General features: G+C 39.5%; 1 protein-coding gene across 10 annotated transcripts in view; it reads right to left on the bottom strand.

Moving 5' to 3' along the window:
• Positions 1-2,261: 2,261 nt before the first annotated feature.
• Positions 2,262-14,233, bottom strand: part of ADNP (activity dependent neuroprotector homeobox) — a 31,239-nt gene continuing 19,267 nt past the window's right edge. For all 10 annotated transcript variants that reach the window (XM_061441608.1, XM_061441611.1, XM_061441609.1 and 7 more), the window contains 3 exons: positions 9,805-9,917; positions 8,310-8,402; positions 2,262-6,483 (listed from right to left, as the gene is read on the bottom strand). In XM_061441608.1, the coding sequence (XP_061297592.1) occupies positions 3,340-6,483; positions 8,310-8,402; positions 9,805-9,917 (3,350 nt within the window). In that variant the 3' untranslated portion in view covers positions 2,262-3,339. The remainder of the gene's footprint in view (positions 6,484-8,309; positions 8,403-9,804; positions 9,918-14,233) is intronic.

The raw sequence follows: 14,233 nt of genomic DNA on the forward strand, positions 1-14,233 counted from the left end.
TGGCCAAAGCCTGGACTGACTCATGCATTCAGGGTCTCCCACTGAATATAGAGGAATGTAAATGTCAGCTTGAGCTGGCTCCTCTGCAAGCACAGCTGGCATGTTTCTGGAGCTCTGCTATAGAACTTTAATAATGTATATAAAAATTGGTAACTTCCATCTCATAAAATTATAATGGTGCCGTACATTACGATTACACAAACTGGCTTTAAGGTTCCTTCCATTTTATTGGGCCATTTACCTCTTCTGCTTTTTGACTTGCACAAAAATGTGTGGTTAGACCCCAATGTAGACAGGAATTCAGTGCAGACAGGAATTCTTGCCTAGGCTAAAATCCAGGTTAAGAGTAACTTGTTTAAAATACTAGAAGGGTTAGGCTAAAACTGAAACTAACCATCCTCAATCCTTCTTGATACTCCTGGTATGACAGACTGGTTTTGTACAAGATCTTTAATTAAATCACTACATAAAATAGTATTTCATATCATAGAATTTTCTGGCAAATGAAGCACTTCTAGAGTTCATATTTCAGAGTCTTACTATTTACAGAAGCTCAGAATTCAGAAACTTATTACCTGTTGTTCACTAATACTAAATAAGCCTTATCAGGTATTGAGACAAATATGATTTAGTTACAAGATAATAAGCAGTGAGCAAAAGAGCTGGGTAACAGATAAAGGCACTGCCATTAAACTGTTGGAGTTTTTGTTACTTATTCATTCATTCAACTAAAGTTTTTTTAAAACTGCATTTGTAAAAGCTCTTAAAACCTCCACAAAATGATACAAAATACCCTGAAATGTCTTCAGTTTTCAGGCAGTAGCCTCCTGTGACCTAGAGCAGCCTACAGAGCGAGAAAGGAACATAACCAAGTTTTCTTAGAAAGGAATAACCTCTTCTAGAACTTGGAGTGCCTGGGTTTGCTGGGAAAAGGATTACCACCCCATCAGCATCTGTAAGTGGTAGTTAACAGACTCTTGCCTGACTTACTGAAAAGTTATTTCCAATGAAATGGAAAGCCTCCTAACATGAGTTGAGGCTCAAGTTTTCTTCTAAAGAAGAAAAAAAATGCCCACAAGGAGCTCTTTTGCTCATGTAGAATGCAGAAGTATTTTTCCTGTATTAGTCTTAAAACGTATCTTCTACCACTTGCATAGCTGGGAGCCAGTCCAACTTCCACTCCTCTGAGTTAAGAAAGTAGAACGAAAGTATGCATCCCTTCTGTGAAGGGGAAAAGAACAAAGCAAACCTAATTCATCTTCACCTACCGGTAGCTGCTTTCAGTCATCACTTCAAACACAGAACGAGCTCAACACCACCCAGAAATGCTCATTCCAAAGAGGAGCAGCAGCACAAGTGAGCTGCAGAACATGGGACCATACACATTTTCTCATCTTTGCATTATACTGGCTCATTTGTTGTACAGGTGGGAATACAGCTTATACCCACCAGAGACTGCTAGATGTCTTCTCAACATCTCTGGGAAATTGTTTTACTGTTTAAAATGTTTAAAGTTGAAGAACAGACAACAACATTAATAAAAATTTCACAGGTCATTTTAGCTCTTTTAAAATATCCCAAGTATGTTCTCTGATCCTGATGAGACGTGCCTGAAGCAAACTCATCGCTCTTCATTAAGGACAGTTTCTTGTTCTCCTCACAATTTAGATCCCTTCAGGATTACTATCTCGATAAGCTTCTGGCTGCACAGCTGCCTTACACTGCACACTTGCCAAAATGGTTTGACCAAACCCACCCCCAATTTGTAACACACTCATTTCCTAAGTATTCAAGTTACTTTTTCTTCAAAGGCAAGACAAGTCTGTAGCATGCAAGGCATGCTCAGTCATGTTTAAAGGGCAAGTATTCAAATACCTCTGCAATCATTTCACCTCCCTACATAGTGCTTCAGAGAGGCACAATTCTAGGTAACGTTCTAATAGGTGAAAGGGATGAAAAATGCAAGTAATTCATAGACCTTGTTTCCCCAGGCTGCAGAACAAGCAAATCACTACAATCCTGTTTATAAATTAGTATTCTATAACACTGACTAGTAAAGACAAATTCAACCAAAGATGGTTTTGTAGGATTTTCAACATCCTTGAAGGAGATCAGTCTATTCCATAAGGAAGTGCTGAGCACACATTCCACCCCCCCACCCCCCCCCAACAGAGCTGTGCAGCACTTTGGGGAACAAAAGGGGAGAGAAAAAAAAAACAAAAAAGGAATGAATGCAGCATTTGCATGTAATAAAGCAAATATTTACATTAAGCACAATACAGCAATTTATTTAGATGCTTAAATGAAGAATACAAAGGGAAATAAAGATCACAAAATTATACATACTACAACAGTGTGTCATATATTAGATGGTATAAATGAATACAACACCTTGCTGGTGTTAACTAAAGATAAAACTAAATATCCAAAACACAGCACTTTTGTTTCAGTGTGCTGCTTCAACACAATACACTTTTATACAGATCTAAAAGGTGTCAAAATTAGTAGCTGCAAACTTGTTTCTTGCATGTGATTTTTCTTTTTTAGCTTAAAAGATTTCAGAAAATGCCTCTGAAATACGTTTGTCATCAGTTGTAATGTCAAGGATATTCAGAACAAGAAAATTCTATAATACAATAGAGTCCAGATATATTTTCTTATGTTGCTGGCCTCTGTTTTGAGATTGTACAAGGTTATGTGCAAAAACTAAGTTTGTCAAAATTCATACTATAGCAGTTTCAAGCTTTTGCTAGGTAAACTAGATACAGCATTTATTACACAGCAGGGCAACACTAAAAAAGAGAAACAAATCTATGATGGGTACACAAGAACAATTTCATAAGCTTCACTTGAATAGGTCTAAAAGACTGTACAAATATACATTTCAACTATTCAGAATGATACATGAAAAAAATCAATTCCCCCATAGTCTACTATACACGTTGAACTGGTAGCTTGTATGGCTGGCCCTACACTACCATGTGAAAAAGGGTAATGTTTAAAAAGACATACAACTGAACATGTACAAGAGTGAAATAAATGTTGAAAATGCAGATAAAATAAACCTCTGCTTTTCTCTGTGTGCATTCTGGAGCCACCAGCTTATCCATTTTCACATTAAGTTACTGTGCTCATCCCAGCAGGTTTTCTCAAGCCAGATCAGCCAACAGCGTCCTTAAATAACCACTGGAACAGCAGTGGCCACAACCACCACATGCCATGACCTAGCACTCGAAAGGCAGTACCAGTTAAAACGTAAGCTTAGCAGTCAGACTGAAATGAAAGTGTTTCAACAGTTGTAGACTGGACCTTGTTACTGATGCTTCTGAACCGAGCAGCTCATGCTTGCTGGCTGCTCAGCTCCACACCGGTTAAGCTGCTGTGCATTGGCTCTGCTACTCCATCAGTCACACTGTCAAACTGCTCTCCATCCTCACTGTCAATTGTGCTATTCTGCCATTCCATCTGCTGATTTGACAAGCTCTCCTCAATCTCTGATGCGTTTTTCCATTGCGACTGGTCCTTAGACCAAAACTCTTCTACTTTTCCATAGGAACGATTCTTCCACTTTGACTGTTCTTCCTCACTTTCAGATCCACCCCCCTTTGTCTCAACAGCTGGTTTACTGCTACTTGCATCTTCACTTTGGGAGGATTCATCTGTCCACACCTCTGGCTTTACTTCTGATGTATTATCTTCAAAATCAGAAACCTGCTGAGAACCAGGCCCACTTTCAGATTGTGAAGCTCCATCTTTCCATTCAACAGCATCATCTTGATCATCCTGATCACCGTCACTATCTGAGACATCACCTACCAGTTTTGTTGGCTCTTCAGCAGAAATAATCTCTTCGTATTTAGAGCTTTCCTCTTGTTTTTGATCAGACTTTTCTGGAGACTGTAATGTATTTTCTTCTATGATTTCCTTGGAGGATATGCTGTCCTCTGGGTTCTCCGCTGTGCTATCAGAAGAGGTTTTCCCACCACTGTCGGAAATATGCTGACCAAACGGACTCCCACTTTCATTGTATTCCTCTTCTATATTTTCATAGCTGTCTGAGGAGCTTTCATTGTCTTTTTCTAGGTTTATTTTTTTATCAACAGTCTTACTAACGTTGACTCTGGAATTCTTTTCGTCGTGGTTTTCAAACAGCCATTCAGCATCAAAGTCCATTTCATGTTTGACTTTGTTTAACTCTTTCATATTGAAACCGAGCAGCACACCAGGTTTGTACTTTTCACAATCTCTCACACATTTCTTCCTCTTGTTACTAAAATGAGATGCAATATCAGACTTCCAGAGCCACAGACTGGCAGCCAGCTTTTCAATCTCTCTCCTAGTGGGATATGGTTGCTTATTAAAATACTTTGTAAGAAATGTTTTCCTGGCTTCATAGGAATCATCTTCATGACCCTTGGGGTCCAATGCTAGAACTACAGGTTCTTCAGGCTTCTCCTCAAAGGCAGAAGGGGAGTCATCGTCATCCATTTTCCTCTTCTTCATCAGTGAGAATTCCATGTGTTCGTAAGTACGTTTTACGGGTGCTACAGCTGGAGACTGACTGAGCCGAGATGAGGAAGTACCTTTCTCCTGGCCATTCTGGGTCTTCCCAACACCTCTGCAGTGAACAAGGTGCAGCGTTATAGTTGAGGCAGTCATGTTACTAGTATATACACCAAGGCAATGAATGCATTTGTAGGTCAGCTTTTTCTCAACCGGGTGAACTGTCTGAATGACTTGATGCCTCTCCCGTAGATGATGTGCAAGTGCATCAGAGATGGGTCCTTTTAGGATTGAAAAGCACAGAGGACAGAGGGTTTTCCCCACATCTTTTTTGTACGGAACTGCTGCTTGTGGAGAGCTTTTTACAGGTACATCAGACTTCTCCTGGACTTTTGGCTGTGGCTTTTGAGGAACCGGAGGAGTATTCTGAGCATGGTAAGCTACAGATTCAGCAGGAGCATCTCTCAGGTTGTAGGTGGTTACAAGAAGATGGATATTCGTGTGACTACCCTGCTGCAATGTCAAATCAAAGGTTAGGGTGGAATCAGTTTTAGGTCCCATTTCTTCATCCACGTGAACCATTCGCATGTGAGCAGCCATCTTTTCAACATCATTGAAGGTTGAACGGCAATATGGACAAGACAGACCATGTATCAACATATGATTAAGCAATGTATCAGTGGGTAAATAGCGATTACAGTATAGACATTTGCTAGTGAAATTGTGTATTTTCATTATATAGTTAGCTACTGCAGGCACCTTTTCAGCCTTGTGCTCCTTTTCAAAGTGGACACTATACACATTCTCAGGAAACAGCTCATTACAGATTGTACAGATTTTCCACTTCTGTGTGGATGACGTATTGACAGGGGAAGGACCTGTAGCTGCTACAGGTGACTTTGAGCCAGACTGACCTAATACTCTTGAGGCTGACTGTGACTGAGATAACGACGCCTGTTTCAACTGAGCTGATGAAAGGGAAGATGAATTGGCAGACTGAAGAGAGTATCTTGCTGAGGCCTGCGATCTCTGTTCCCCTCCAAGAGTATAAGGCCTTCCATTTCCACTTGTTGAAAACTGCTTCATTGATTGTGATTGTTGTGGAATAGAAACCTGTGCACTACCACTTAAGTTCAGCCTCCCTCCTGGCTGACCAACATAACTTGGTGGTACTGACTTGACTCCATAATTGTTTTGTTGTAGGTGCACATTTGACATCATATTCACTCCTGCGGAATTTAACGTAGGCTTTGGTATAGTGAGTCTGTTCATCATCTGTTGGGACGAAAGAGATCGAACACTTCCAGGGGAAAGGGGACCCATCCTCTGAGGGAGGCCCATAGACTTCTTATCCTGTGGTTTTGGAGCTATCAGCATCAAAGGTTTAGATCTTGGAACCACTACATTAGTGTGACCTATCATTGCCGTCACCTGATATCCTATACGTTCGTGGTCTTCGATAACATGCTGTACTAAAGCTTCGTACGACTTCGGCATAAAAAGGCATCGTTTGCAGTGAATACTCCCCTCCTCTCGGGTACTGGAACTTAATGGAACTGCACCATTGAGTGACTTTTCACCTCCCTTTGCTACATAAGGAGCAGCAACATGCTGAAAATGTTCCCTGTAAATGTGCTTTCTAACTATTTCATACAGAGGATCTCGGTAAGTGCACTTCTTACAGTAATAAACAGCTTGATCTACACTGTCAGCCTGCTTAGGTTTAAGGCTATCATGTTTGTTTTTATCTTTGAAAGTGCTGATGCCTCCACTCTGTGTATTGGCATTTGGAGCGTGAAATATTTTAATGTGCGTTTCCAAAGTCTTTTTGTCTGCATTGAACGTACAATAAGGACAATTAAGGAGAATCCTATTTTCAAAGTCTTCACTATGAACATTCCGGAAGTGGCTTTTGTACGCTGAAAAGAACTTCGAGGAGAATGGACATGCACTGCAGCAAAAGGGCTTTGTCCGATAGTCCTTAAAACAAAGAACAGAGCAGAAACTAAATACGGAAAAGCAGATTTTAGATAGAACAGTATCCACACTCTTCTCTTAACAATCCTGTTCTAAGCAACAGTCTGAAGACCCACTGAACAGTCTCAAAGCTTTAGATTCATTTCTTCTTTCCAGATTTTGGCCTGCAGATCAGGGCCTAAAGTCTATCATCTGAACATACACGTGATGTGGCAAGTGCCAGTTCAGAGCTCCCTCAAGTTTACGCATAAATTCAACATGCAAGGCTAAATCATAAACATCCATCAGACAAGAAAAAGCTTCATTCTGTGCAGCGGAGTGCATGGAAGTTCACTTTAAGCTCATTCTGGGAGGTAAGGGAAGCATGACTGTTTGGGTAGAGTGAGACTGCATCTAGGAAATATGAGTTGCATCCCATCAAGATCTGCCAAACTTTTCTAGATAGAAGATGGATATATAACTTTAGCTATTCCAGGGCTTTTACGTAAGATGCTCTTCAAAAGTTATTTTTGGTGAACAAATGGGTTTACCAACTCATATTCTAAGGCTACACAAGCCCTCAAAGCCACCAAAGCCTTTTCCTTCTGATCAAAACAAACTCAATTTTAAAACCAATCTTGAATCAGAAAAAAAGGTATTTGAGAAATCCACACTTGCAGTTCCCCTGCCCCCTTTGTTACATTAACATGGTGCTGATGTGGTTCTTGTCAACTGCTGTAACAGAAAAAAACAGTTAACACTGGCCTTGGAGATAGCCACAAGCAACCTGGCATTTCAGGTAAGGTAGGACATTACATTGAAATAGTTACATTCATCATGAGTGTCAAAACAAGTCTTGCGCATCAAGCATAGATCATTTGTGCACAGATCTTGTGCATAGGTCATTTGAAGTAGCTGGAGAGTTGTACTCTCCCTCTGCATAAAGAAGTAGGAATATACACTTCTGTCCACGTTCTGAAGCCTTAAACATCCGGGAGGCTGGAGACAAGATAGAACAAATTAAACTAAACAAAAGCTGTCTCCTTCCATATTACAATTTTAATTCTGGAATTAACTAAAGGACATCACACCAGTGTCTTCTATGGAGCACAGTAATAAAGGGGTATTTTTAGATATAGATTAACGCTGCCCTAAGAATCCATCATAATGCAGGTTCCCATTTCCTGTAGAGGCAATCCCTGATCTTTCAAATGCTAAAAGAGAACTTACTCAGCAGAGGGATTTCTAACCTTCTCATTGTTCTGTCAGTGCTGGTGTTACCCTACTGTACCATCAGTGGTTACTGCAGAGCACATGACTTCCCTTAAATGTGCTTAATCAGAATCAAAATTATTTCCTCCCTCAACTTCTACCTCAATTCAGATTTCCTTTATTTCTGGCACAGAAACATCTCAGAAGCGAGACTTAATTCTGGTGTATAGAACTACTATGCCTAAACCAAGTCTCGGACGTAGTCACACTATGAGAACACACTATGAGAACATATTGAAGGACAGCTAAAAAACTTATCACCAGCTGTATAAAATCACTGATCTGAAGGATGGTGAAATTGTGCTAAGCTTGAAAACAGGCTCTTAATATGCAGTTGTCAAAGGGTCAGTGAGATTTCTTGACCAGTGAATTCTCCAGTACATGGCCATCCATGCCTCTAAGATAAAGACCAGGATTATTACTTTAAAAAACCATCACAGCTTTTGCTGTCCCTTAAATTGATGACAAATGAAGATTAATGGGTAAAACTGCAGCAAAAGCCATTGGCATCTTTGTGCAATGCCCTGTAGTAAGAACCACCTTCAGAATGGGATGTGTCAACATGAACTATTACCAACCTGATTTTTTGTAAGCGATGGGTCCCACAATCCTACATCTTCCCATGTAGTGTTTTTCAAATAAAAGTCATTAGGTTCAAACTGCTTAAAATCCTGGAGAAGGGGGAGATGGGAAGAGAGTACAGAGAATCAAAACCAAAGACCAAAAGCTACCTTAAGCAACTTTTGCAAGCATCCATGCAATCCTCGAGTGCTGCCAGCAGACAGGAGATACTATTAAGGAAGTGTAGGTATTGAAGATGCACCTCTTTGCAGGTGAAGAGTTGTGAATAGTCTCAGTATCATAAAACACTTGAAGAACTATTTTCAATACTCATCCTCATAATTAACCCAAGACTATAATTACATACCTGGCCTTTTTCACAAGCAGTCATAGAATAGAGGTGGGCTAGTGCTATACATCTGAGATCATGTAGACACTTTACCATAACTCTGATGTCTGGTTTATTGTTTGGTCGGGGGGGGGGGGGTGGTGGTGGTGTCATGGTTTTAATTAATTTCACACAGGCATTCAGATAAAAGTTTTAAGGTTGTTCACACGTACGATGTCCAAGAAGCCCAATTCCTATTAAGAAAAGTCACAAAGTACTTTGCGTTTCCTCGTTGCATGTAAGTCAGCAGCACATAAGCACTCAAAAACAGTACTTCCACAGAAATGAAACTGAAAATAACATTGTCCCAGTTCAGAATTTTACCCTTACAAATGATACTTGCTCCACAAATTTTCCAAGCAGGAAGGACTGGCATTTCCTTCTCTCACCTAAATGCTCTTTAAAGAGACACCAATAGGAAAGCCAAAGCAAACAGGTCATCATTTGCTGAGTACCTCAGAGTGTCTGAACTGCCAGCACAGTTGAGTGCTCAGGGGAGAAAGCTGCACTTTGAGAGAGTAGTTACTATGTTTGTCCAGAAGAGTAGCACAAATACTCTTCCCTTGTAGGAACCAACACAGGTACAGAGGCAATTCTTTAACCTACTGTTAGCAGTGACAAACACTTCATGCAAACTTCAGACCATCTTCTGTCCCCAAGAACATCCTGTACCACAACGAGTTCTCACTTCATTCCTAAATGTTTAGTTAGAAAATGCTATTTTAAAGCATCCGACATAAACAAAAGACAACCTACCTTCAACAGGTATCAAGTCAGTCACACAGAGCCTGAAGTGCATCTTGTCTCCACTAAGCTTTCTAAAGAGTGTTTACAGGTACATTTTATCCCAAATTAAGCCCTACTTCATGGGGAACTTAAAAACCAATGCCCAAACAACCAGGCTCAGACAAACTCCCAGAATCATTCTCAGAGGCCAATGCAAACCGAGGGCTGTGGTGTGGGAACAGGACACAGGGGATTCCTCCAAAACTCAAAGTAAAAACTTAACATTTTGCAAAGTAGGTCTAAAAAAATAAATATCATCATACACCGAAGGCCTCCCAGCCCCACTGACTCTGGAGCTCTGAACTCTAACTGCAGCATTTGGGAGGTGTAATACTTACTTCTATATGTTCTTTACAGTATTCCAAACCAATGTCACTAAGTATTTTTTTCACAGTTTTCCGGGCCTTTCTTAAACTGCCAAGGTTGTTGACAGGAAGTTGGAACATAGTTTCTATTGAAAAAGAAAGTAAGAGAAAAGGTTTAAGTCAAATGTGTCTGATGGAGTCTTGCACTGTTAATTAATTACTAGTCATTTTCTGTCTGATTTTACCCATGTAACTCAGTATCAGAGCTGTACCATTAACTAAGAAACTACCATATTTTCTGTCTTATTTGTTCTTAAATGAGCCTGGCCATAAAGCTAGATGCTGACAAACTTGAGAGCACTTGAGAACCCAACAGACTGCTGTAACGACCACTGCAGGAGTAATAAGCTGCATCTGGATAGAACTCTTTTTTAAGTGTTTGTATTTACATGAAGCTTGCCCCCTATTCTCAAGTACTTAAACCCTCAATTTATCTTTCCTGCAGATGCATCCTAACTGTAAGTTGAGCTTCAAGGTCTGTGTCAGTCTTGCAATAGATTTAATGGTATCTCTTCAGTGAGAGAGATGTTTCTTGCGTTCAGCTGCAGATAGGATAAGCTATTAATACTGTTTCCTCCATGTACTGTATTATAGCTTTAAAGGGCCAACAAGCTATTTAGCATACATTCTTTTATTAAGTTGGGGCCTGAAAGCTTGGTTAGAGCCCTTCAGAGATATAAATCACTGGAAAAAGCACAAGAGACGATGGTTTAACACCTCTAAGTGTAGCTGGGTATTTTCCTCCTAGAAGACAACCCTCCCTTTCAGCTCCCCACACAATTAAACTGTCTGTTAATGACTGGGGCTATCCAGCTAAAACAAAGTCTAAGATTTTAAGATACAGGGATTCCCAGATTCAAGCACTGCCACTAAGACTTCTTCCAAACACTAATAACTACTCTTTATTTTGTGTATGCAGGAGTTGTCAGGCTGCCTGCTGCTATTGTTACAGTAAGTGCTTGCTCAGCTACAGAACAATCAGCATCAAGTGATCTGCACTTTAAGAAGGTGCGAAATGGCAGAACATGTACAGTTACTGTGGAAGTGAGGGTGGAGCCAGCCACAAAAAGGTAGGATTTTCTCAAAGAGAAGGGAAGGAAGCTTCTTAAATAGCAAGTGTCAGTTATTTTGTTCCCTAGTCTTCAGGGGCCTGTTGCATCAAGGCTATCGCCCCACAGGATAAAAGCTGCGTTTTTGATCATTAAACATTTCTGAGCCAATTCAGAACTATTGCTTTGTTTGAATAAAAGGTTTGATTCATACCAACAAATTAATGTACCGTAAGGCCAAAGGCTATCTACATCAACTAAAACCCAGCTTTTTTATGTTTGCAGTTTGAAAGTATTTTTTAAACACTTTCGATGCAGAGTTAACAGAAGTTTGCAGCCACTAAGAATTTTAAGACAAGAATTCTCCCCTTTTATCATGAGATCAAGGGCAAGTGCTAGGCTACAAAGAGCTGAGTAAGAAATTCTCAAAGTACAAAGGATATGGGCTGTGATTACAGCAACTCTCTGATCAAAACCAACCGTTCTATATGCACTATCATGCAGACTGCTTAAAAGTATTACCTGTCTGTTTGCACACTAGCCTTTTTATCTTCATACTTCTACCAACTTTTACTGGGCAAGGCTTTAAGGCAGTCACTAACACTGTTTAGTTTCAGAAAAAACAAAACTGACAAGTTCTGCATGTAACAGTGCTAGTACAAACCACTTCAATCAGTTTCACAACCTACAAGTACTGCTGCTAGGCTCTAGTCTCTTCAAACTCAATGAATTCAGAAATAGCTCCTGGGGAAAAGGATAAAACTATCATGACATTTAGAATTCATATCACAACTAGAAATTAGAAACTAAATGGAAACAAGCCTGAGTTTATATAAAGATCTACAGGAAAGTTTTCAGAAGTACCAAAGCAGCTCTGATCATTAAGGATTTTGGTACCTGTACTGGAGCTGGCCACTGTCACAGATTACCAGATGCAAAGAGTGTCATTTTAAACAGCCCTAGATCCAAACTAGGAAACTAAAGATAGTAAAATAAAAGAGTGCAGACCTTGCCTATAAACCTCAGGGATTCCAAATTACTCACTTACAGTTACTTGCAATAATGAAGTCAGACACATCATGCAAAGTGACTAATGATAATAATTTTCAAACAGCACAAGCTGGGGGGGGGGGAGAAGAGGTATTTTAATGTCATGTATTAATTTTCTCCAAGTTACAGGGACTTTGTATAATCAAAACCATCTTGATCTCTTCACATACAACTCTAAATGCAAGTGTATTCATTTCTGTGACTGCAGAGGTGTTTCAGTTAACTCTAGTTTCAGTGAAAAGGATTAGAATTGGAAAAAATTTAGAACCAAGTTCATAAGAAAAGCATCACTGTTCTGTATCTTATCTGGCACCTTCATTTTAGGGATACTCAAACACACTTTAGAAATATGAGAAATTACCATTCTAGTGAAATACCTTCTAACAGAGTCACTTACAAGTCTCATAATAGGACCCCTAATGAAGCTCTGAAGAGCACTTCTACAGGCATTCTTTGCCATCTTGGAGAAGGTGAGGATTAAACAGATCACGGTAGTGAATTGCTCTCTTCCCGGTTACTCCCTCTAAAGCCTCTAATGACTTTGTATGGGAAATCATGAACTGCTCTTTTTAAACGCTGTATCCATTCTCATCCTTAGTCTTTTATAATCAAGTATTTCATCTGCAACCCAGACAGCACCCAGGCCTGAGACACTCCCTATGTGACTGTGAATGTGATTCATGTCATCCTTTCTGACTGCTACTCACTCCTGCCCAGTGAATTATTTTTAATCCTCATAAAGGACTAGGAAATAAGGGTTGAATCTGAGGTTTAACTTCTTTTTACTTTGAAATTCTTAATTTAGCCACATGTCCCTTTCCTCTTTCTTATATTAAGAGCTATTTCTTAAGGCACACATTGACGAGAAAAAAATCACTGTCTACAGACACAAGATTTTATAACTCTGTACTATGTGTATAAGGGTTTGATTAAGTAACTACAGTATGTGCCAAGTTCTGCCCTGCTCTTCTATCCATTCTTGCCCAGGCTCTGGTATCAGTTTTACTGCATGGGCACCCCTGGGCACAGGCTATATTCTGTTACTTGTACTGAATATGCTTTTGGAGTAAGTAAAAATAAAAATAATGCCATTTATGACAAAGTACTAGCACATAAATGGTGGAAGAGCTTTTGAAAATGTTAATGCTTATTTACCTTCCAAACAGGAATTTGTGTTGAGAAATTGTATTAAAAAATTTAAGACCACAAAGAGTACAATTACGTATTTCAGAGTAATATTAGATTTAGTTACTTCAATAAATATAATTAAAAATTCTTTACTAAAAGAATGCAATTTTGCTTCAATTGTGAAAACAGTATCTGATACAGCTTAAAGCTGAGCCAGGTCCATTTTAAATGCATGCACAGTAATAGAAAATATTTAACAGCAGGGCTGAGGACCAGCAATGCCAATTCTGTGAAGTATTAGTAACAAATTAGCTCAAAAGATGGTAAAGACTAATGGGAAAAAATGCTGTCGTCTGAGAATTCCAACTCCTAACAGCTTATTGCTTAGTGCAAATGCTTTAGTAAGGTTGCGTCCTATTTGCAATACTCAAGTAGTACCATTTCCTCTAGGTTTGATCTGTAGTTGAAATCATAAGTGAAGTTTAACACTTCTAGATGGAAAAAGCAACTCCAATTTGCAGTTTCTTCTCCTAGGCCAATCGCTATGAAATGGCTTTCAAGGCTGAGCCCACTGTCACTTTTTTTATGACTTAAACCAGATCTGACTTGGGTGATACTAGAACTGCATTAAAGGGAAACCAAAAAAATACCACATAGTGCAAAGCAGATTTATATCCTCCAACACAGATTGCAAATTGGTAAGAAAATATGCTCCCTTAATTTTCAATTCCCTCTCTTCCCTAAGCAGAATTGAAGGCATGGCTCTGAACACTAACTTACAATAAAGTAACACGATTTTGATTTAACTCAAGAACATCCACTGATTCAAAGCTCTTGCTGCTGCAGTTCATGGAGCCAGAGTGAAAAATATTAATGTAGCCAAGCCATTAATCATGGCTCCACTAATTCCTTTTCTCTATAGGCACTGAGTAAGCATTGCTCTCACTCTATTGCGTTGGTTCAGTGATGGTTCAGTAGCTTCTCCATAGCTACCTGTATGCTCTAATTTTTTCATCGAGATTTACATGAAGCAGCACAGGCAGGTGTGTTCGGGATTTGAATGGAATGGGTATTTTCAAGTGAACTTCAAACCCAAGGAGATAATGTCCTAGCAATTTTATTCCAGAATAACCCAAGGTATTAATATCCACTAAACAAACATCAGTGCATTAAAA

The sequence above is a fragment of the Pezoporus flaviventris genome, unplaced genomic scaffold (genome assembly GCF_033815535.1).
Source record: "Pezoporus flaviventris isolate CSIRO_AGI_PZ_B2104156 unplaced genomic scaffold, CSIRO_AGI_Pfla_v1 ptg000213l, whole genome shotgun sequence".
In the NCBI taxonomy this organism is placed as follows: Eukaryota; Metazoa; Chordata; class Aves; order Psittaciformes; family Psittacidae; genus Pezoporus; species Pezoporus flaviventris.